The 24,310-nt window shown below is 44.2% G+C and overlaps 1 protein-coding gene across 6 annotated transcripts in view; it reads right to left on the minus strand.

Moving 5' to 3' along the window:
* The window catches only part of ATG2B (autophagy related 2B), a 5,509,925-nt gene that overhangs the window by 2,470,199 nt on the left and 3,015,416 nt on the right, over positions 1–24,310 (minus strand). For all 6 annotated transcript variants that reach the window (XM_069637692.1, XM_069637689.1, XM_069637687.1 and 3 more), the window contains one exon: positions 955–1,047. In XM_069637692.1, coding sequence (XP_069493793.1) covers positions 955–1,047 — 93 coding nt within the window. The remainder of the gene's footprint in view (positions 1–954; positions 1,048–24,310) is intronic.

A 24,310-nucleotide genomic window follows, 5' to 3' on the forward strand; every position in this document is an offset into this window, starting at 1 on the left:
GGAAATCTCCAGTAGTCATTGCATTTACAGGCATCCTGTCGGGTCTAGGCCTGCTGAAGAACTCACTATGTCCTCTGTGCATGCCAAGGGAATGTAGTCCTACAGCCCTTGGACCAAGGTCTGGCAGAAGAGCTTGGATGCCCCTCAGCATGTTCACGGTAGAAGTGTCTGTACAAGCTTTCTGGGGAGTCCCCAGTATGATGAAGGAACAGTGTGAGCCCTTCCCTTTGAGAAACTCCAATGGGAGGAGGGCCCTGCTGGGCTATCCTGGAAAACAAGAGGGTTACCTTACCTTGTCCGTTGTGGTCTTCTTCCTTGCAAAGTCTTTTAAATGAAGGGAATTTGTATAAAGTCTACCTCCTGAACTGGGTGCATTTTTTGTAGGGCCCTTGGGTTAATTTTGGGACTAGCTACACAAGAGTCCCGACGTTGATGGCGCATGAGTCACTCTAAGCAGAGCATGTGCAGTCCTACTCAGGGAAGGGGCTCTTGGAAGAAGTCCAACCGAAGTATCCAGAAGACTCCTACATGTGCCAAAGGCTATGAGACAGAAAACTCACAAAAGAAAACACCTGGGGAAACTGCAGGCCAAAAGCAAGCACTTGCATGAAATCAACTGTTCTCGTTCGCACAGAAAAAGGGATTGATGGATGCTGCCTGAGGTTAGGATTGACGGGTGCTGCCGGAGGTTGGGGATTGAAGGGTGGAGTGATAGCAGCGGCTGTGCGCATGTATGCCTTCAAATATAAAGGAGAAACCACTGGCTGTGGTCCCGTCTCCAATGAGTGGACACCCATACAGTATGGAGAAATGGGGAGGTAGGAGGAATGGCGACGGGGATGCATGAGTAATAGGACCTACAAAGATGTGGCTCTTGCTATCAATGTCAGTTACCATCTTCAATAGACCCACAAAATTATATACACACACAGACGCGTATTTATATATACATACCTAAGAGTAGAAGACACCTTATCCAAGGCAACGCTTCTGGAGATGCTGAATGATTCTACAGTCAGAAGAGCCTTAGTTGGAAGATGCAAGGGCCTAAAACCAAAACAAAAGATAACCAGTAATTGCATATAAATAATCTTTTTAACACTGAACTGAAAACCCATAGCAGAACACTCCGCCTTAAAGCCAAGCAGACTAACGTGTTATTAATAGTGTTTGCACATCGCATAATTTTGGCCAATTGTATCCGAGGAAAGATTCCTACTAATTGGGTGTCTGCATTTTTTATGGTAATATTTCCGGCTCGTTTTTGGAGTGCTCTCCTGCCAGAGGATTGTTTCGCTCTGTCCAAGAATTTCCAGATTCTAGAAACATGTGCCCTTAATGATTTTGTCCTTTCAAGCACCTAAAAATTGTCTAACTGTTTTGCTTTCCATAGTTCTTTTCTACCAGGCTCTAGCCTGGAAGTAGACAGAGGAGATCATAAGATATGGCAATTGCATACAGGAGACCACCAAGGCTTGCACTTATGATGGTCCCCTGCATGCAATGTTCAACACTCAGAAAACGGAGTTTAATTGTGAAGAGTACATGAAGGCAAAATGGCCTTTACTCTTGACTTTTACTCTTTGCTTTGTGAGAGATAAAACACAGAAAGCAAATTACACTTTGCTGCCAGCGTTTTAGAATAAAGTCCAAAGGAATCCAACTGCATAAAACCAAGTTCTCTCCAAAGAAGGAGGAAAGCGAAGCGGAGAAGCAAACTCCACTTTGCTGCCCTCATGTACTTTGGAAAGGTACAAAGAATATCTGGAGTGGAAAATGCTTTTACGCTTTCATTTTCCTCTGTTCATTTGAAAATGAGTCCCAGGGTGCTCTCAGAACGTGGGCAAATGAAGACTATAAAATGTGCCCTATTGCATAAAAAACATTGTGCAAATGCTGCATAGTCAACTCACCAAAGAATACTTTTTTGGTTTACCTTGCAGTGGGATAAAAAAAAAAAAAGGAAATGGAGGTCTAATGCACAATTAAAAGAAAAAAGGTAAAAGACAAAAAGGAAAAGGGAGCAACGTTCATGAAGGTGGTAGATTGCATAAATAATACTACCAATGACCCTAATTTACCAGATAACGATTTCCCTATAGCCAATGCCCCTTTTATGTTGAAGGTACTCGAATAGGTGGCTACAACGCAAGTACAGGAGTTTGTGGATACACACCACTTTCTGGATGATAGAGAGTCGGGCTTTCGTCCCCAACATGGTACATAGTTAATTTTGATAGATTTCTGTGACAATTGTCTCAGGAAAACAAAAAGAAGCACAAGAACACTCTGTGGGTTATGTTCGATCTCTGCAGCTTTCAACACCACCTTGGACCACTGAATTATTCTGGTCAGTGCGTCTGATCTGAATTTGCGATGGTTTGCTTATTTTCTGATCAACATACATACTTGCATTATCTTCAATAGTTTCTTATAACTTTACTTCGACATAAGTATTGAAAGCAACATAACAGAATATATTCATGTCATACAATACTTTACACATGATAAAACCGTACTAAATTTCATCACAGTCTCATCAAATCATATAATATCTTCAGGTGATAAAATTACCCTTAAACGATGTGTCAAGTAATTATCATAGCATCTTTTTGACCATTGTTTTTTCTAGATTACCCCCATCTTCACCGTCCTCGGACTTAGAGTTAGAACTCATGGTTTTAAAAATAGCAGTGTGGTTCACCCACGTTTTAAACACAAACGCACTCACTGCAAAATTTGTTGTGTATTTACAGAGTTGTAGTGCAGGCTACAGGTTCCTAATTTCATAATTTCTAAGGCATGCTCATAAATTCATCCTAGGCAAGTGATTAAAAAGTGGGAGCAAACTGCTAGGCAGCTTTCTTTTCAATCTTGCAGTATACACACTTTCCCCCGAAAATAGGATGTCATTAGCTAGTAAATGTAAACCTGCAAAATTCCCAATCAAAAATGTACATCTATGCTCTTAATGTATGGTGGCTGCATTGTATTTAAATACTCCTAACAACCGCTATCTGTTTTAATTATCGAATAGTGTACTAACAGTCTGCTTTGTGTCTACTATACAAAAATGACTCAAAACAATTCCTGAGATTTTCTCTATACCTGAACTTCTGATTTCTTATTCATGGTGCATGGGTAATCCCAAAAAATCCCTTAGCCTATTTATCTCAACCAGTCTTGTACGTGTGGGAACCATGGTAGTTGTTGCTTCAATCACAATTTTAGACATCCTGAATGGCGTTCTTGTATTCTTGAAGAGATGTATTCCCTTATAATCCTACCCCATAGTAAATGGGTTTCACTGCAATTAGAAATTAAATCTGCATTCAATCTAATTCCAAATGACAGCAATATTTGGAGTGAGTGGATCACGCCCAGAGTATATTTAAAAATATGTTCTCTATTTTAACTATGTTTCACCTTAGAGGGTCCCCAAATCTCACCCCCATATAAATATGCCTTCCACACATTCATCTCTGTCATAGATGGCTTTAAGAAACTCACAAATCTAAAGATGGTTCAAGGTTTTTTATTAGTGAGATTCGTCTCTCTCATAGGGGATTCAAGAGCAGTCTAATTCGACTATAGGGTTGTTCTAGCTGGTCCCTCAGTCTGCATGGGCTCCCTAAGCATTAGCCCAGACTTCCCTGTCCCCCAGCACTGCATGAATACTAAAGATCCGTAACCCCTACTGTCTAGAATAGCCTCTCTACTATGCAAAAGTCAAGGCATTATCTGTCTTACTCCCTTTGGGACTTTCTAAAGGTACTCTATTCCAGTGTTCCCACAGTGATGGTTTTAAGGATACAAGGTGGTGTCTGTGTTTTCTTACACACTCTCTGTTCCCTCTCACTCCTTTCCCTGATCTTACACCTCTTCACTATGTTCCCCTTCCGACTCCTACTTCCTCTCTAGTCTTCCTACCTGTACTCTTCCACCTTCTACTCACACCTACAACTCCTTCCTACCTCCCCACCCAGTCTTCTCTGGCTTCCCCTCTCTCCCCCTTTTCTTTCTCATCCTACCTCTCTCTCCTCTGTCCTCCGGCCTTCTCACAATCCTCTCCCTTCTATCTATAACACTTCTTTCCTCCACATACTACTCGCCATCCTACAAAGTTCCCCTCTACTACTCGTGCCACTCCATCCTCTCTATCACTCACTCGCTCCCCCACTTCCCATGAAACCAAGTCATTCTCTATCAAATAGCTTACGAAGAAGGATTAACTTCCAAAAGTCTAAATGATAAAACTACTTTGCCCTCTATCTACTGTATACCTTTCTCATCTCTGAACTTCCAATTCCGAACCTAGGATTGCATATTACTTGTAACTTAGTGTCTGTATTACTGTCCGATTGTATATCCTTGCAATTCTGCACTCCATGACCATTGTATACCTGCAACACTTGTAATTGTTGAATGCGCCCAGATACCTCTGGGTTAAGGTGTGCTATAGAAATAAATAAACAAACAAACCTCTTACACTCTCACTGCCCCTCTCTCTAACTCTCTCCCACCCTCTACACTCTCTCCCTTCCCTCGCCTAGTTTTTATTCCAAACTCACTCAAACACACAATCATGGGTGCACTGTTTCCACTGGTACTAATCTCTCTCACACAAAATACCTCACCTGTAATCCTATCCAATTTCTCCACAGACTCTTCAGAGCTCTGCTTCACCATCTGTCTTCTTCCTGGTCTCTCAGTCCACCTCCTTACCTCCAATATTTTTATACATGTGCCTTCTTGCCTGTAACCTTTCCTCTTACCTCTATGTGGCTGTGCATTTCACCTGACTCTGGAGTCCAATCTGAGGCGATCTTAATGCTAGAGAGGGCTGCTACAGTGAAATATATTTTAAAACTCCTTGACCTGCCCCCTTCTGGTTCATGGAAATTTTGTCAGTCTCAGTTAGGGTCCCCGCGAGATGTTGGGTCAGCGTTTCGCTTGTTTCAGGCTGCAGTAAGTACTGCTTGTCTTCTTTGGCAGATGCCATGTTCTTAAGAGTCTGCATGGAAGTCGTCTGGTTTCTCCTGCCAACTGCTGAGTTTACTTGGTCTGGATGGCAATGCATGCTGGTCCGCATAGTTCTGTAAGGACACAAAGAGAACTCAGACCAGAATTGTGGGTCCATGGCATCCAGGGGATTGAAAGTGGTATCAGTCATTACAGTCAAGGCACATTCAGGGGGTTCATGGACTGGGGCCATCCAAGCTCACTCACCCTACCTCTGGGGTAGGACTGGCTTCAGCATGTGCCCTTGTAGCCCGCTACCCCAGGCTTTGAGGGATCCCTGTTGTCCCCTGACATGGTCAAGCTCATCACCCTGTCACATCTCAAACAGAGAGTGTTAGACCAATTGTTCTGTTCCTGTATAAATTAGAGAAAAGTGTTATGATTGTAATATTTCTCATCCATTTAATTGCACTCTTACCATCATGGTCCCCCCATATTCTCTTCCTTGTGAAGTGCAGACCGAAATAATGAAAGTATGGCACCTTTTCTAAAAATATGCCATTAATGACTACATTAATCCCCTTTGTCCTTGTTTTCTCTCCAACTCAGATATTACCTTTGTTTTCCCCAGTTGTTGCCCAGAAGGAACAAGTTACTTACCTGTAACTCCTATTCTCCATCATGGGTCTAGCATGGATTCACATGCTCATGCATATTGCCCGTCAGGCTGGGAATCCTCAGTAAAAAAGAAAAGCATTTTTGCTCTGGCCTGAAAACTGTATTTCTACTTTGGGTCATACGGCCCCCATCCAATGACAGTAGTCTCCCTAAATTCCACCCCCCGGTGGCCATATGCAGATTTTTACTGCACGTTTCAGTGTTGGTAGTTTTTTTAACAATGAGGTTTTTGGAAACACTTTTTAGTTTTTTCTCCGATTTTTCCTCTGTTGATCGACCACAGGCTGCTGGGATCCCTTGTCGGTGAAGATTTGCTGTCATCGCCAGTATTTTCTTCAAGTTTCGAAGGCCCATGCTTGGGCCTACTTCGCACCTTCTAAGATGTCCGGAGAGAAGAGGAGTCTCTTCAAGATATGCACGAAATGTGGACCACGCAATGTCTATGTCGAGGATCGACACCTCAAGTGCTTGTATTGCCTGCATCTGGACCACGATGAGGAAGGATACAAGATTTGCCGTTGGTTTTCCAGGAAGCCGATCAAAGAACAGTTACAGCAGGTTAGGGGCATGGCTCAAGTTGGGGAAGGCCTCTGACTCTGCCTCCGGGCACAGTTATACCTCATCCAGCACTGGCCAGTCCCATGAGCATGCTCCCTCTGAGAAGAGGCCAAGGTCCTTTGAGGATGCCCCTGCACAGGGGGTCCAAAAGAAGGCTAAGCATCATGCTACGGATCCCGCTAGGGTAGCCGCGGCTGCGGGACCCAGTTCGGGAAGAACACGTTCCCTGTCTCCTTCGACATCCATGGTGAGCCTGCCAGTTAGGGGTGCACCTTCCTTCGATTGCTGTCCTGGGACACATATTTCTGTGCTGTTAGGGAGAGTCTGAAGCTCTGCTCGATGGTACCCATGCCCCTTTGGAATCCTGCCTGGCTATGGGTTATAATGCGACTGTCATACAGCCAATCATAAAGGTATTGCAAGAGAACCCTAACCTGAAGCTGACAAGCTGAGTACAACAAAGAAATCGGTTGTTAATTTACTGATTGTTCACTCCTTGTATTTCATAAAAGGAGATAATTTCAGCCAGCGCCATGACTGTGGTGTTAGGTCTAATTTGGCTACTACGTTGAGCCAAGCTGCTAGGTCTGGTGCCCATAAATCTGTTTCACTTGTATAGATTTCTATTGGTACCCATCAGCCCATGGTGCTCTAACCAGTTTTCTGTAAGGTGATGTCTGTCACCAGTTCATTAATCATATAATCAAATGATTGTCTTCTTTGGTGCCCATTACCCTAATGCTCAGACTCACAAAATTCCTATGTTCAGCAAAAATGTCAAACAAAAAAAAGATGTTATTGTTAGTACGTATTGACATTAATAATGTCTCCCAGTTGCTATCCGTATGGAGTGGTTTCTTTTTTTTTTTTTATTAAATCGGTGCTCAACATATTGAGCGCAATATTCTTATCTCTAGCTCTGTGTGCCTTTATCAATGTCAGCAGTTTCCCTTTTCACGGCCTACATCTCTTATCATACCATGGTTTCCACTTTAATGTCACAGCCTTCAGAGCCTCTCGAGGCTTGGTCACAAAAGGTTTTAGTAAAGTTGTTAATTTCTTATACCTCTCCCCTAATTCAATTGCGTCTAGGTCATAGGAACCAAGATGTGGTCACACACAGGTAGAGTAGAAGTTATCCATATATTGTAGGGATCACCACTCGTTGGTACAAGAAAGTCTTATTTGCATGCAGTCATTAATGCGTAATAAAGGAGGCACTTTCACTCGATCACTGACTAGCTACTCCTTCCTACTACCCAAATTATAATTCATATAATTGGGTCCTTCCTGTAACCTTTATGTATTTGGCTATGTTCTATTCTCCAGCAAAAAATACAAATAGTTATATATATATATATCTATATCTATATATATATCTATATACACGGCCTCCGTTAGCAGCCGTGTAGTTATAGTTAAGTTGCTCAACTCATAGGAAGAACACTTTTTTGGCCGGCTTATAACTTTGCTCGCCCTGGATGAATCCTCACCAAAGTTTGCAAAAAAAGTATATGGCCTGCGTTGAATTTGTTTGCCAAGTTTGTTGAGGTTTCGTCAAGGGGGGGCAAAGTTATAGGGGGGGCCCAAAAATCATTTTTTTTCTCCATAGATGCAATTGAGAAAACCGCTGGATGGATTTTCACCAAATTTGCGGCAGGAGCAGCAGCCTGGCCCCGAAAGCGTGCCTTTGTACATTTAGTGTAAATACGTCCAGTAGTTTTCTTTACAACAGGCAAAATGTAGGTCCCTAAAAATTAGTAATATCTGGGTCCGCTCTGAGGACCCATTTCCCTGTTCGATCCGTGGACAGGACTCTGATTGGCCTGGAGGGCTGCAAGTTGTCCGCGGACACCAAACGGGCCAGTTGATGGGTTGGTGAAAAGCGTGATGTGCATCATATTGTTCCGGAACCCCCTCCATGTTGTATCCGCGAATAGCGCAGTGGCAAACAGGGCTGGGAAACATGTTTTGGGTCATTTGGTGTTGGGAAGAGGGTCTGGGAAGGGTGGGGGAGTAAAAGATGGTTGATATGATGTATTTGTTCAGGTGGAATAAGACTGTGCAGATGGTGGCAGTCCGTGAAGACTGCAGTAGTCTGGGGACAGGGCTTTGGGCGGGCGGCTTATGTAGTGAATGCAAGGCAGGATTCATTAGGGTAGGGGAGTGGAATGTAGATGATATGAGGATGTTTGTATAGGCTGTATTATGCTGTGGTGGTTGTGGCCAACCCCTAGACTCTTGCCATGCACCGAAGAGACTGCCCACTGTTGCAAGTACTGTAATAGCATGTGTACAGAAGTGGACAGGGCCTCGGGTGGCTGACATATGCGTGTGGGTTGTGGCCACTGGCCACATTCCTGGGTGGATGGCTGTATTATGCTGTGGTGGTTGTGGCCTGGCTCTAGACACTGGCCAGATTCTTGGGTGCATCCGGCCATGCACCAAGGAGTCTGGCCACTCGCTGCAAGTACTGTAATAGTAGGTTAACAGAAGTGGAATTTAGCTCTTTGAAAGAACCATTACAATCATATGTGTACAGTAGTGCATAGACCAGGCCTTTGGGTAGACAGCTTATGTGGTGAGTGCAGGCAGGCTTTCTTAGGTTAGGTGAGTGAAATGTAGATGATAGGGGGATGTTTGGATAGGTTAATAAAAGGCCATAGGTCCAAGAATCTAGGCACTGGCAGAATGACTGCACTATCATACAGCCATGCAACCACGAATTTACCCACAACTATTGCAGTACCTAGTATTCAGTGGGCAGTTGCAGAAACATGTTTGTGCTAATTTGGTGACCGCATGAGGGATTCTTACAGTAGGGAAGTGGAGAGTACATGTTATGGTGATATTGGCATTGGGGAAAAATAGGGCCTGTGGCTTCTTCAATATGTGCAGATAGTGTTCAAATTGGGAAGGTAAGGGTTACTTGTGTGTGGGTTGGGGCTACTGGCCAGATTCATGGGTGCATGGAAGTATTATGCTGTGGTGGTTGTGGCCAGTCCCTAGACCCTTGGGTGCACCCAAGAGTCTAGGGACTGGTCACAACCACCACAGCATAATACAGCCATGCACCCAACAATGTGCCCACTGGCATAAGCATTGCAAAAACATGAATTGCAATTTGCCCATTACAAAGAAGCATGACACTCATAAGCGCATACTCACTATACATACTGTTCTGGCACTGCATACTTTTTGGAACACAGTGATAGAATACCAGTGAAGCACTTTTGAATATTGTGCAATTGCAGGCACACATTCTGTTTGTTGTAACATGTTAGGGAAGGTACTTCATAATGTCATATCGTAGATAGTTTCAAATATTCATGTACTTTGTAGACCTTCATAATTAGTACATTACAAGTTCTATGCTTCAAACAAGTTTACTGTGCAATATGCTCAGTTGCTGTGTTTGGTTGCATAATCATTGGGTCTGTGGGGAAAAAAATCCATGCAGGATAAAAAAAAAAAACCTTAGTACATTTATTTAACGTTACGTGTCACACTGTTTCATTGAGGTGTGCAGTACTTACAGGAAAGTTTAAGGTGCACAACTACATGGTTTTGCTGTCACAAGCACTGTTTTAGTAGGAGGAATTGAAATGGTGTATGTGTTTTGCTTTTTGGAAGTGGTGGTGGTGGTATGGTTGCAGTTAGATACCAGTTGGCGTATTCTAACTGTTTCTGTTTTCACTTTACAACACTATCCATTCATGCACTCTGATTCCTGTTAATGTATTTTAAGTACTGTACTATTGAAAACCAATATTGCAATTTTGTGGGGGCAGTTAGATACCTGTTGGCATATTCTAACTGTTACTAGTTTTACAGTTCTCGAGGGTATCTTTTGAAGAAGTTCCATTCTTGAAGGTGAATTTTAGCACTTTGAGCACTGGAAGTAACATTGTAGTACTGTGGGTTTACTGAAATACCAGTTGGCGCATTCTGACTGTTGATACTTCACGGGTCTTGAAGGGGATGTTTAGAAGAACTTTCATTTTTTCTGGTGGATTTTAACTTTTGTAGTAATGGAAAGTAATACTGCGGTATTATGGGTGCAGTTAGACACCAGTTGGCGTATTCCAAATGTTCACAGTTTTGCAGGGTACATTTTGAAGCACCTTCAGTCCTATTGGTGGATTTCAGTTTTTCACTATTTCCAAGTAACATTGCAGTATTATGGGTGCAGTTAGATGCTGTTTGCCGCATTGATTGCAGTGGTATGGGCACAGTTAGATATCAGTTAACATAGTCTAACAGTTGGTAGTTTGACAGGTTAGTGAGGACAGTTTGTAGACCTTCATACTCAGTACTTTTTAAGTACTATGGGTGAAACAATATTAGTGCGTGTTTTACACAGTTGTTTCTGTGTCTATAATCATTGGGGAAAAAACTGTAACAGCGCAACTGATGTACTCACAGGCTAGTTGGTGTATGCTAAGTTCTTACAGTTTCACAGGACAGAAGGTTATTTTTCGTTTGGAGTTACATACCTGTTTGTGGCTATCGGGCAGTAGGTTATGGTACTTTTACACGTCAGTGAGTAAATTTAGGTTTCAGGAATATTAGGTAGGCATTTGCTAGATTTGCTGGTAATCTCTGTTTCAGAGTAATGGAAGTATCCTTCCATTCAAACTACCCACATTTCTTTTTAATGTATGCAGTATAGTGACCTGCACCGGTTGTGGCACCCGTGTGGTAAATTATGCCTACTGTTGTGAAGGTTTTCTTGCCAAGCGATACTTGCCCGTGTGTGAAGCTAGTAAGCTTGCAGTTGTTTTTGGTACCATCTGCGTTGTACCTTAAAAGCATTACTATTACGTACTGGCTATGTGAGTTTATGTGTAAGGTGGAACTATTGTCTGAATTGCAAACAGCACATAATATGCAATGATTTGCATTTTGCACTAGCTGCTGAAATGGAATGGATTGACAATTAGCTATAGGTACATACACAAAGCGCCCATTAGGGACTTGATCCAGCACCACATTATCGCAGAGAGTGCATGTATGTTTCCACATATAGGAAATCTGGAAGATTTGATTTATAGGTATGTTTGTGTTTTCGAGCACTTGCAGTAAGTACATGAGACATTCTTGTGGATCTCTTTTGTGTTTATGGTGAATCTCACCATTCCCGCACAGTAATCTAATTCCTGCCTTATTCATGAGACACTACGTTTTGTCAGGATTGTTTGTTGCATTTCTATGAAGGAGGAGCATTTGCAAGCACAACTAGTCTGCACCGTTGAAGTAAATGTTTTCAAAAACTGGCGGCAATTGAAAGAGAACATTGATTGCTACATTTGGAAAGCAATTTACAATTGTGTTGGAAAATTTGAATGGACCTGAAAATTCTGTGGCAGGGTCATTTGCTGGAGCTCCACGTTTTTTAAACAACATACTTCTCTTTCTTTGTGCTGTTGGATGTGCATTTGCGTTTGCACTACATCCTTTTGTGGTTGTGCTACTTGATGGCGTAGCAGCTGATTTCAATTTCTTTGGTGGTACTGTTGTGAGATCTCTTATAAGATCTGTTTGTATTACTTTCCTTTTAACAAGTTTTCCTTTTTGGGGAACAGGGTACATATCGAGATGGGGTGTGTAGAGTGCAAATAGTCTGTTGTACTTGTGAGGCAGAATCCTATGCAGTTCCCTTAGGGAGCACTACAAAAGATAAAGACTACCGGTATATGCAATAAATCCCCTTTGGTATCAGTCTGTACCACAACGATTTAGTTGGTAGCTGTGGCTAAGCAGTCAGACTTATCTCAAGACGGAGATGAGCAGTATTCAGGGTTTACACAATAGGACTACAGTACTATGGAACAAGGAAACACTGACAAACACTTTGTATCAAAAAGAATATATATATATTTATTTTACACACTCTTAAATCAGCACACAAATCACTATCATTAAAGTAAGTTAAAACAGTCAAGAAAAGTATACACAACTCCCTATTTAAATTGTAGACAAGTTTGAGCACGAGTGAAAACTGAGTAAAATGGCAGTGTAAACCAAGCAAAAATGGCACTCTAACAATTTCTCAAAAGGGAGGGAAAGGGCAAGTTATACAGGGTTATACTCTAAAACACACCAGCAACACTTCCCAAGTGGATTGTGAACAAGTTAGGTAAGGCAGTACTTTAGCATAGGCAATACTTAGGTGAAAACCGAGCAAAATGGCACTTCAACAATACTTGAAAGGGAAGGAAAGGTGGTTATAAGAGTTTTAGGTGCACCAACACATTTCTTGATGAAAATCAATCTAGAGAAGGCAGTTGTAACAGATTTAGCTAAAGTCAATAGGCCTGTGCCAGAGTCAATGGTACAGGCAATGTGCCCAGGATCAAACTGTTCTAGTAGCTGCAGTCAAGTCTTTGTTTAACGAATTGAAAAGGCGGTTGCAGAAGGTATAAGACAATGTTAGACGATAGGGGCAGCCAACCCAGGAGGTAAGTAAAGGATTTCAAACACCTTTAGCAGTACCCCGCGAAGCGGGAGGCCTGGCGGAACAATGTACCTTGAAAGTGGAAACGGCTCCTGCAGTGGTGGTTGTTCCTGGCAGTTCCTGCAGTTCGGGAGATCCAGCAGAGGAAGAGAGGCTCTCGTCATGGAGGAAGGTTCGAGTCACTGCACTGCCCAGCGAAGAAGCCAGCCACGGTGATGCCGAAACTGAATAAAAGGTACGCTCGTTTAAATCGCGGCCGTGGTGGACGGGTGGTTGGCTATCTGGTCTCCGAGTGCAGGGCACTGGTGATTCGACCAAGGCAGGTCTTGGAACACGATTGGTAAACTGGTTGGTCCCACCAGCTCAAGGGAAGAAGGCTCTTGCAGGTGAAGATCTTCTCTTGTTATTGAAGAAAAGTGGTGAGGATCTGCAGCAGGGCTTCACCGGTGGTTCAGTCGTTGCAGATGTCTTCAGCTTCTCTTCTCTTCGGGTTTCTTAGTTCCAGTGGCGACGTCTTGTCCTCCAGTCCTCAGAGCCCTGCGTTTATGCAGAAAAACACCCATTCATACAGCCTAGCTGTCACTCACATAGTGGGGTGGCTCTCCTGGCGGGAGAACCCACCAGCCTATCAGGGCAGAGTGTGACTTGGGTTGCTTAGGCAACCCTGCCCAGGGTGCCTATTCCCCCTCCCACACATCCGGTCTATCCCAGACTCAGTGGCGCTGAGAGGAGAGCCTCTGTGCAGAAGCCCGCCAAAAGGACGAACAAAGGATCCCCAACCTGGGTTAGGATTTCAGAGAAAGACACGAAAAAGAAATATTATTAAAGTTCTGTCAAAAAAAAACATAGGATTAAAGTTAATAATAAAATAAACCGGCGGTTTGTTAGAGGCTGTCAGTAAAAGTGGTAGCCTCGAACAATGGGAAAATCCCATAGGAAAATATTTGCGGTCGAATGTTTACGGTAGTAACCACTGCCACCAGCCAGAAACTTTGGAGAGAGGGACTGGACAGTACCCCCTCGAAAATGAACACCAGGGAAAAACTATTAACCCTTTCCAGTACTTCCATAGTAAGATGGGTTGTACTGGTTTTGTTCATAACTATTGACTAGTAAAGTCAATGGGGACTGTACATGCCCTGGGAGACAAAAGTCACTCCCAGGGTATGGACTCTATGTTTGGGGGTCACTATGACACCCCTGTGTTACTGCACTGAGGGTGCTGTGTAACACACATGTAAAAAGATGATACCTATGAGGGTGAGAAAAACCCCATAGACCATAAGCACAAAAATAGCCTAAAACACATATCAAAATGCAACTAAGAGTGGGAAAAAAAAGAGTCTCACTCTTAGTAGGCGTAAAAAAAAGAAACCCCTGAAATCCAGCAAAGCTGCTGGGGGAATCTATAGGTAAGGGAAATTACCCTTATAAGAGAATTCTCCCTAACAGTACTCTATACGATGCAAGCAATGTCAGCCTTGACTTTCCTTGTATCAAAATTGACTAGAAATAGTCCTTCAAGTGTAAGTAGCCACGACAGTGCTACGTAACTTATACCTACTTTAAAGACTGTGCTGCCAATGTCAATCAATGCCTAATCTAGGATTAGACCTTGCGATTTATGAATAGGGACTGCATATGCAACAGACAGAGAAAACTGTTCTCTGCGTACATACATGTCTTTGAAAAGAAGGAATCAGGCTGTTGAGCATCCTATCCATTTAACTTCTGAAAGTTTATCAAAGTGGATGTTGACAAACCGAATGTTGTTGTCATGTGGATATGTCTGGACGCCAACAACTGTACCAAGTTCTCCATTAACTAAACCTTGCTCCACGTCAAGGTTATGTTTTAGCATTACTCTACAGTTTAAACACAATGTTAATATTTTCTCCAAACCAGCTGTGTTGGAGATACAGTTTTCTAAGCTATTTAGTTGTGCTGGGGTTTGTTGACACATAGGCAGTGTCATACCGTGCACTTCCAGTTTGTCTGTGGAGTTAATCTGCACTATTGGTAGCATTTCTTTTTTTAACATTGTTTCACTGAATTGTGCACAGCTTGCTAGGGTTGGCCTTAAGGACATACATTTCACATTTGTGTGTGCTAATTGTTCCATGACATCAGCAGCAGATGTGTTACGCCCGTATAGCTCATGGCTGAGTCTACTATTTAAGATAGACTGTGGATCCTTAGAAAGCACACCAATCTGAATGCTTTTCAAAATGTTAAGCAAAGGTGAGGTCTGGAAAATGACGCATGTTTCGAGTTAGTTCTCTGTATTGGAAATGTTGTCAGAGATTTACATTTCCTATGCTGCCAAGTGTGTTACAGCACAGTTTGTGTCCTAAGGTTTTAAAAATAGGTTCATCTTTCAATGGTGTTAATTGAAGAAGATCTCCAAAAACAATACCGTGTTTTCCTCCAAAGAGTTCTTCGTAGTTTGTCTTAAGGACCTCTTACAATCAGAGGTGAATCGAAGCCAACATTAGGTTGGAGACCATGCTCACCTCATCTATTAGGAGCATTTTAGTTTGTTTCAGAATTCTGTGTAGCTCCATTGCAGCTTCTGCTGAAAGTTTGTAGTACTCTAATTTGTTTTGATGTTCTACTGGAAGGAGCAGCAGTCGGTGTGAAGTAACACCATCTATGTTGTAGGCAGCTAAAGCTGTGGAGATTGTTACAATGGCTGAAAGCTTCTTATGTGTTAATTTTTGGAGGAACTTGCTGATGATTTTTATTAAGAATGTTGTGCCTGAACCAGCCTCATCACTTACATACAGGAGGGTGGTCGGTCATTTTTTCGAAAAAATAATGTCAAAAAAAAAAATGTCGAATTCCGTTTTTTTTAATTATGTATTTATTTTGGGGTTTGGGATTAAAAAAAATGGGTAAAACAAAAAAAAATTTAAAAAAGGGGGTTGAGGGGGAACCCCCAATTTCGAAAAAAATTAGACATTTTTTTTTCGACATTTTTTTTTTGAAAAAATGACTTTCGACATTATTGGTTTCGAAATTCTTACTATAAACCATACAGGAGTACAGGTTTATAATTTTGACAGCTACAAGTTTTAGTTCAATTTCTTTAGTTACTTCTAGGAAAACGCTACGTTGTTCATCATTGAGTTGTGATTTTAGTAGAGCCAAGTTTTCTTCAGATTCCTCATACTGACACATGGTGTTTTCTACTTCAGTCATGGCTAATTCTGCTTCATTTACTATGAGTGGCTCTCCAAGTGGTTCTTGGCTTCCTGTAACAGAAGGTTGACTGCCCTCAGGATTGTCTTCATTTAGTTGTGCTTGAACTTCTTCCTCCTGTTGGCGTTCTTTGTCCAACATGTTTTTATACTGCATGAAATTGATATGTTATACTGCTTTCATTTGCATTGAAAGCATCTTCATAGGAGTCATGGGGGTCCAATAAATCATCATCTTTTCTCCAAGGTTTAAAATATTGGAGTAGGGACATGTAGTAAAGTTCTCTATGTTGAGAAGTTTTAAATGATAGCTTAATATGATTAATCTGGCTGGGTTTGGTAAATTTAACCAGGCTGCCTTAGCAACCTTGGACTATGTATTTACCTTTTTTTCATCTGGTTTAATATTATTCTTGTATGAGAAATGTTGGGCTATGTGGTATAGAAACATGGTTTCCAAAGCAGTACTAGTGTTTGGGTAGTATGTGTACAATACATTGTTTTTCAAAATGTCCTGGCTGTTGCGTTCATGTTTCTATGTCTTGGTACGATTTCAGCACTCTTTTTCTGGATGCAGCAGGACCAAGGCTTAGCCAGACTATGTTTTCAGATTTCCCATATAAGGCTGTGTCTGTTAAACTGTCTGCAGTTTCATAGCAACCACATTCTCTATGTGAGAGCATTTTTATGCCAAAGCTGTATAATTTTTGTGACAGTGTTTTGTCAGATGATGTGTCATCCCAGAGGTCTTTGAGCTCTGTTTTCTCAGTTTTGGTAAGGTAGAATGTGACATATCATGCAACAGCAGTGGAATTGTCTGCAATGTACTGAATATCTATGTTTGCATTCCACAAGACGACAATGATTCCATTGTAATCATTGATATACTTTGAAGCTTCACTTCTTTTAATGCAGTATGTGTTTTTAGACAATTTGCTTTTCACATTGTGTCTAACAGAAGATAGGAAGCTGTTTACTTGTCCTTTTTCTGAAAGTGGTCTAGGGGAAACCAAAGAAGCATTTGGTTTAGTATTTGCCTTTGTTTTCATATCTGCGTCGACAATATTTGCCACATTTACGTATTTTGAACCGTAAAATGTGTGTATGGAGCTCACTATGTGTGCTTTCTGATGGATTTTGCAAGTTACATATTTGTGAATGGACTGCAAAACAGTGGCATCACTGTCCTAACCAAATTTACGAACATCTTTTATCCACAAAAGCATGTGGATGTGTGGTGCTCCTCTGGATTGATATTCTTTTCTCCAAAAGAAGTGTTGAACTTCTCTGAGGGGGGGAATAGTTTAATTACAGATGAAGTGCAGCATGGCAATAAAGCAGTGGTGTAAGTATCTTGGTACATTTACAGGGCCAGGAGAGCAAGTGTTTTTATGTCTATCCCTTCTTTGTTTGGTTTGCTATGCGTAGGAAGTCTTCCCATGAATACTCTGCACAACTCAAAGTGACAAACCATGTGGGTGGGCTAAGGTTCCGTAGCATACACTGTACATCTGCGTGACATTGGAACCAGTATTCTTTTGTACCACGCATGTTTGCCAAGAGATTTGTGATACTTGACTGCAGAACCTTTACTTTGTCTTGTACTTTTTGAAGTAGTTGCATAGCAGATATGTTAAAAAAAAAATGGGAACCTATTTTCGATGTGTGTGCAACTCCGTAATACAGAGTTACTAGTTCACTTTCAAACAGGAGGTGGAATATGTATTCAACGTTTTGTCTGAATCTGGGGGTCTTCAGAATACATTCGTAAAGAGCGTTATTATGACGCTGTTATTTGTGTGCATCTTTCATCATACCTTCCCCCTTTACCAGTAGGAAAGAGCAGAGGAAACTATTGTACTTCTACATTTTATTCCCATATGCTGATTGGAGATCCTTTGGCTTGCTGCATTTGATATGTTTCTAGTGCATCGTCTATGCGGTCTTTGGAGTGCAGTGGGTGAATTGTGCACTGGTCTAAAATATTGGATGCTGTAATAGGATCTACAAATTCAAATTGGCCAGTTGATGAGGATTCCTGAATTATTTCGGTTGTTTTCTTCATTGTTTATTTCTTTGCAGTAATCATTAAGATATTGTAGGGCTTCTCTAACTTTGTTTAAGTCTACTAGTTGTTGCCAATTTTATTTGTTTTTTGTAGGTACACCAGATAATCAAAGATTGTTCTATTGGCCGTTGCACTCCCAGAGTGTCTACATTTTCTTTAAGATCTAATGGCAAATAAACTACTTTCCCACAAATGCCTTTTAGTAATTCAGAAGGAGGCAAGATGGCTGTTTTAGGCTGAAGGCGTATTATACCTTGAAATGGGTGTACTGTTTGGATTATAATGCTCTCTTACAAATTAAGCTGCTGCAGTGGTTTTGGAAGTGGGAATATTACCAAGTTATTAGTGATTGCCCGTGATTGCATTTGGTTATTATCAAGCTTTGTAGTGCAGTATGTACAAAGTATTGAGGGGATAGTCATTTTGTATTTGTTTTCTGCTATAAAGTGGAGAGCTAATTGGAACCATTGGGATTCCTGATTGTCTTCTATTTTGCATATTATGTCTACAGTTTTGGTGCTCTTTGTATAAAGAGGTCTGCAACAACACACACATACTTGGTGTGTTACTTCAGCAGATGTGCTTTTAAACTTTGTCATTTCTTTTTTGTATGTGTGTGTTAGGCAAGATTGCATGCAGTGCCCTGTGGGAGACTACACCAACCTTGTCCTCCTGGTAATAGGTAACCCAACCTTTGGTATAAGTATGTACTACACGGGTTGATAGTGTGGCTGAGCAGCCAGGCTTATCTGGGTCAATGTGAGCAGTAGGGTTTTAACACAAAGATTCACAGTGACACATATTCAAATAAACGGTTACACTCAAGGTTTCTTGATTAAAATACACACTCTCAGTTTATTTAAATCAGCAAATACCCATTTGGGATGGCAAACAGATTCTTACTACACCCTGAGGTGACTTAAATAACTAGGACACTGTGGACATTAATATATCAGGCTTCCGCCCTAAACACGGCACCGAGACTGCTCTGATTGACCTCAAGACACAAATGGACAACATCAAAGACAATGGCAAACTTGCACTCCTTCTCCTCCTTGACTTGTCGGCTGCCTTCGACCTGGTCAACCATGACATCCTTTGTAAACATCTAACCTCAGCAGCCAAATTCTCGGACAAAGCCAATGCCTGGATCCAGTCCTTCTTGAACAACAGATCCATGAAGTTTTTGCACCCACAGCATCTTGCAAACCATCCCCAGTCACATGCGGTGTCCCTGAGGGCTCAAGAGTTTCCCCCACACTATACAATGTGTTTACAAAACCCCTCTTTGACATACTGGACCGTCTGGGTGTCATCTACACAAATTATGCAGATGACACTCAAATACTTATCCCACTAACAGGCCTCTACTCCACTGACAACACAGCACTCAATAACATCTACTCCATTATTCAAGAATGGATGGCCAAGCACAGCCTTTGTCTCAACGATGACAAGAGTGAGCTTCTTCTCCTAGGCTCCTAACCCAAACTCAATAAACTGGACAAATTATACCAGACATTCACTATCGACGGAAACAATATCTCTGTCTCCAACAGCCTCAAAACCCTTGGGATCTACCTCGACTCATCCCTCACACTGACAAGACAGATTAACGCCATCTCTTCTGCCACTGCTTACACTTGTAAGCTTATCAATGCCAGCAGACCGTACCTCTCACCCTCCAACTGTACTACATTAGCTAGAGCGCTAGTTCTTTCCAAAGTCGATTACTGTAACGCTCTATATCTGGGTATCAGCCAAAAAACCATTAACAAGTTGCAAGTTATCCAAAATAACGCCCTACGAGCAATTCTGAACATACCCAAACATGAACACATATCCGACACCAGACGTTCCTGCCAATGGCTATCTATAACTCAGAGAATTGAACATAAAACGCTCTCACTCACACACAAGTGCCTATCCAACCAAGCACCCAAATACCTATCAGACAACTTCACACACCACATCCCATCTCGCCCAACCAGATCAGCTCAAACACACTGCCTAACTATCCCCAGATACAAACTCCAAAAAGCAGGAGGCTCAAGCTTCCCCATGCTTGCCACTAAACTCTGGAACTCACTACCACTGGTCCTTCCACCGATTCAGACACTGCACCAAATCCTGGTTACTGACCAAAGAAGCCTAGAACTCCCAACACTACAGTGTTATCATACCTATTGCCTGCGACCATGTAAATTAAGCACTATTATAATTGACTTGTGCTTGCCATACCTGTACATTACCTGTAACTGCTTGACAATGCTCTAAACTTTCTGTACTGTCCACCTACGGACCATGTTGTATTATATTGATATGTTGTAATCAACTCAAGCGCCTGGATGCCCCAGGGCCAGGCGGTGCTATACAAATAATAAACTAAACTAATATCACTGGTAAATTTAGAGCAATGCTGAGATTAGTGTCAAAAGAAGAAGTTGAGGAAATAAAACAATGGTTAAATATTCTTAAGCAGGTAAGGAACAAGTTACTTACCTGTAACTGTTGTTCTCCAGCATGGGTCTGGCATGGATTCACATGCTCATGAATATTCCCCGTTGTCAGGCTGGGAATCCTCGGTAAAGAAAAAATCAGTTTCAGTTTCGTTTCTGAACTGTCTTTCTACTAGTACCCAATCACTGGTCCCTGGGTCATACTGCCCCCAGCCAATGACTGCCCCCTACCTAAACCCCTCCTCTAGCAGCCATCTTCAGATTTGGTAGCACGTAAAGTGGCAGTAGGACCAAGTGAAGAGCCGCAGAGGGGTAGGTCGGAGGGTTCGCATGTGAATCCATGCCAGACCCATGCTGGAGAACAACAGCTACAGGTAAGTAACTTGTTCCTTCTCCAGCATGGGGTCTGGCATTGATTCACATGCTCATGAATATAAGAATACATAGCAGTACACACATGCACAAAACCACGGGAGGTGGCAAGGCCCAACATTAAGCATTTCACCAACTCAACATTAAGCAACTCTTACCTCCTCACCAGGCCCACCTTCAGGCGAACAGGTTGCGCAGAACTGCCTGGCCGACCCTGGACTCCTCCTTGGAATCCCGGTCGACGCAGTAGAATCTCGTGAAGGTGTGCATCGACCTCCACGTAGCAGCCCTGCAGATATCCAGCAGGGGTACACCACACAGGAAAGCCATAGCAGCAGCGATTGCTCTGGTTGAATGCGCTCTCGGACGACCGGGTAGCGGTCGGTTAGCCAATCGGTGACAGTGCATGATGCAGCCAGAGAGCCATCTGGAATAGAAGCCTTCGAGAGGGCCTTCCCTTGGATCACAGGTCCAAAGTTCACAAACAGTTGTGATGTCTTCCGAAAGCTCTTTGTGCGGTTCACGTAGAACTTCTGCGCTCTAGCTACATCCAGCGAGTGCAAAGTCCTCTCTCCCGGCGACGAAGGCGACGTAAAGAAAACAGGTAACACCAAGGGCTCGTTGAGATGGAAGTCCGACGGCACCTTGGGCATGAAGTAGGGGTGCGTCCTCAGAACTACCCTCGTCTCATGGAAAGTCAGGTATGGAGATTTACAGGAGAGGGCCTGGATCTCTCCCACTCGTCGTGCGGAGGTGATGACCACAAGAAACGCAGACTTCCACAAGAGGAACTTCAATGGTGCCAAATGCAGCGGCTCGAATGGCGGCCCCATGAGCCTGCTCAGCACCACGTTGCACTCCCATGCCGGGGCTGGAGCCTTCACCAACGGGAATGATCGGAACAATCCTTCCATAAACTCCTTCACCAGGCGATGGGACCGCAGAGATGAACGCCCCGGAGTTCTGGTGTAGCGGGAGATCGCCGCTAGATGAATCTTGATGGTGTCGTGCGCTAGCCCCCCTTGGCCAGCGACAGTAGGTATGGCAGCACCTGAGGGGCCGTAATCCGCAGAGGGTTAATCTTCTGTGCACAGCACCAGACAGAGAACCTCTTCCACTTATGTCCATAGCACTTGAGAGTCGAGGACGCCCTGGCCTTTGCAAGCACCTCCTTGCAGTCCGCCGAGATATCGTACTCTCCAGACTCTAGTGCTGCAGGAGCCAGGCCTGCAACTTCAGCGACCCCGGGTCGTGGTGGAGGGTGGTGCCTCCTTCTCTGGCAAGGAGATCCGTGTCCGTTGGCAGTTTGACTGGGGGGGGTGCTGACATGTCCAGAAGGTCCAGGAACCAGATCTGTCTCAAGCCACGCTGGTGCGACGAGGATCATCCTGCACCGGGACCGTCTGAGTTGGTTGATGAGTCGCAGCAGCAACGGTGGGAAAGCATACAGGAACAGGCTGTCCCAGGGGAATGAGAAGGCATCGCCCATGCTCCCTGGCTGGGGAAACCTGCTGGCGAACCTCTGACACTTGGTGTTCGTCGCCGTTGCGAATAGATTGATCTGCGGATTGCCCCATCGTTGGAATAGCAGATCCACTTGATCCTGTCGCAGTTCCCACTTGTGGCACGAGCGCAGCTCCCTGCTGAGTGAGTCAGCAATGGTGTTCTTTATTCCTGCCAGGTGAGAGGGTACCAGAAACATCCCTTGGGTGACGGCCCAGTGCCACAGATTCTGCGCCTCCTTGGATAGGGCTGGGGATCTGGTACCTCCCTGCTTCCGGATGTAGAACATTGTGGTGGTGTTGTCGGTGAAGATCCTCACCACCTGGCCCTTGAGGGATGGGAGGAACGACCTGAGGGCCCAGAACACGGCCCAGAGCTCCAGTACGTTGATGTGGAGTGACCTCTCCTCCGGGAGCCAAAGGCCTCTGGCGTGGAGATCTCCGGTGTGCGCTCCCCCATCCCTCCAGGGAGGCGTCCGTCGTCACAGTCTCCTGATGTGCCGGGCTCTGGAAGTCCATACCCGCAGCCAGATGTGTGCGGGTGCCCCACCACCAGATGGCTTGGCGGAAGGTTTCGTTGAGCGAGATCCTGTCTTCGAAGCTGCCCGCCGCTTGCATCCAACGGATGTCGAGGAACTCTTGCAGTGGCTGCATCCACAGTCTGCACAGGCGCACTAGGAAGATGCACAAGGACATCATGCCGAGAAGGGACTTGATAGACCTCACCCTGGCCACGTCTATGGTCAACAGCCGCTGCACCTTTCCCATGATGGCCTTCGTCCTTTCCTCGGACGGGTTGGCCAGTCGCGCAAGTGTGTCGAGAATGGCTATCCAGAAAAAATTGGGACCTGGGACGGAACCAGGTGGGATTTGGCAAAGTTGATGGAGAATCCCAGATCCGTGAGCAGTTGGACGGTCTTCGCTGTGTGTCCGACGGCGAGTTCTCTTATCTTTGCTCGGATGAGCCAATCGTCCAGGTAGGGGTGGACGTGGATCCCCTGCAGGCGTAGCTGCGCCGCCACTGGTGCTAGGCACTTGGTGAATACCCTGGGTGCGGACTTCAATCCGAAAGGAAGGGCCTTGAATTGGAAGTGCCGTCCCTGGACTTCGAATCTTAGAAACTTTCAATGTCCTTTTAGAATGGGGATGTGAAAGTAGGCATCCTCCAAGTCCAACGACGATAGGAAGTCGCCTTCCTCCAGCTGCCCCAGCATGTGCTGGAGGGTGACGATCCGTAACTTCTGGGCCTTGTTGTACTTGTTTAAACGACGAAGGTCCAGGATGGGACGCCAACCTCCGGTCTTCTTTCTTACGAGGAAGTATCAAGAGTAAACTCCGAAGCCCTGGAGCCTCTATGGGACGAGCTCGATGGCACCTTTCTTCAGCATCACCCTTACTTCCAGCAGCAGTTGAGGGACGTGGTTTTCCTTCCTGGCCCTGGGTGGAATGCGGGGGTCAAACATTTTAGAGTGTGCCCGCGGGCCAGGGCATCCAGCACTCATCGGTCAGTGGAGATGGACTCCCACACGCTGACGAACTTCGCCAGCCGGCTTCCCACCGGGGTGCTCAGGTGGGGGCCCGACGCTACGGCCTGTTCAGTCCTGCTTGGTGGCAGCCTTGCCCTCCTTGGCGACGACGACGAGATCCTCCTGACTTGCTGCGTCCTCTGTAGAGGAGCGGGCCGCCTGGCGGTACGTCGAGGAACCGCTGCTGAATCCTTTGAAGGCACCTTGCTTGCCTCTGGAGTTCTGAAAGGGCGGCCGTCGTTGCTGCAAAAACCCCAAGGCCCGGGCCGTCTAGGTGTCGGCCTTGATGGCCTGCAGTGATTCGTCCACTGTCTTGCCAAAGAGGTTATTCCCGTCGAAGGGCATGTCCAAAACTCTGGTTTGCACATCCTGGCAGATATAGTCGCCTTGAGCCAACCACGCCGTCAAAGACAAACACTGTTGCCCAACTGGTGGAAACCGGTGTCAGCAATGTCCGTGGCCAGCATTATGGCGTGGACACAAAGCCACCTTGCCTTCCTGCAGGATCTCCAGGGCCTCCGCCCTCTT

Source organism: Ambystoma mexicanum, chromosome 14, assembly GCF_040938575.1.
Source record: "Ambystoma mexicanum isolate Mex_15411 chromosome 14, UKY_AmexF1_1, whole genome shotgun sequence".
Lineage (NCBI taxonomy): Eukaryota > Metazoa > Chordata > Amphibia > Caudata > Ambystomatidae > Ambystoma > Ambystoma mexicanum.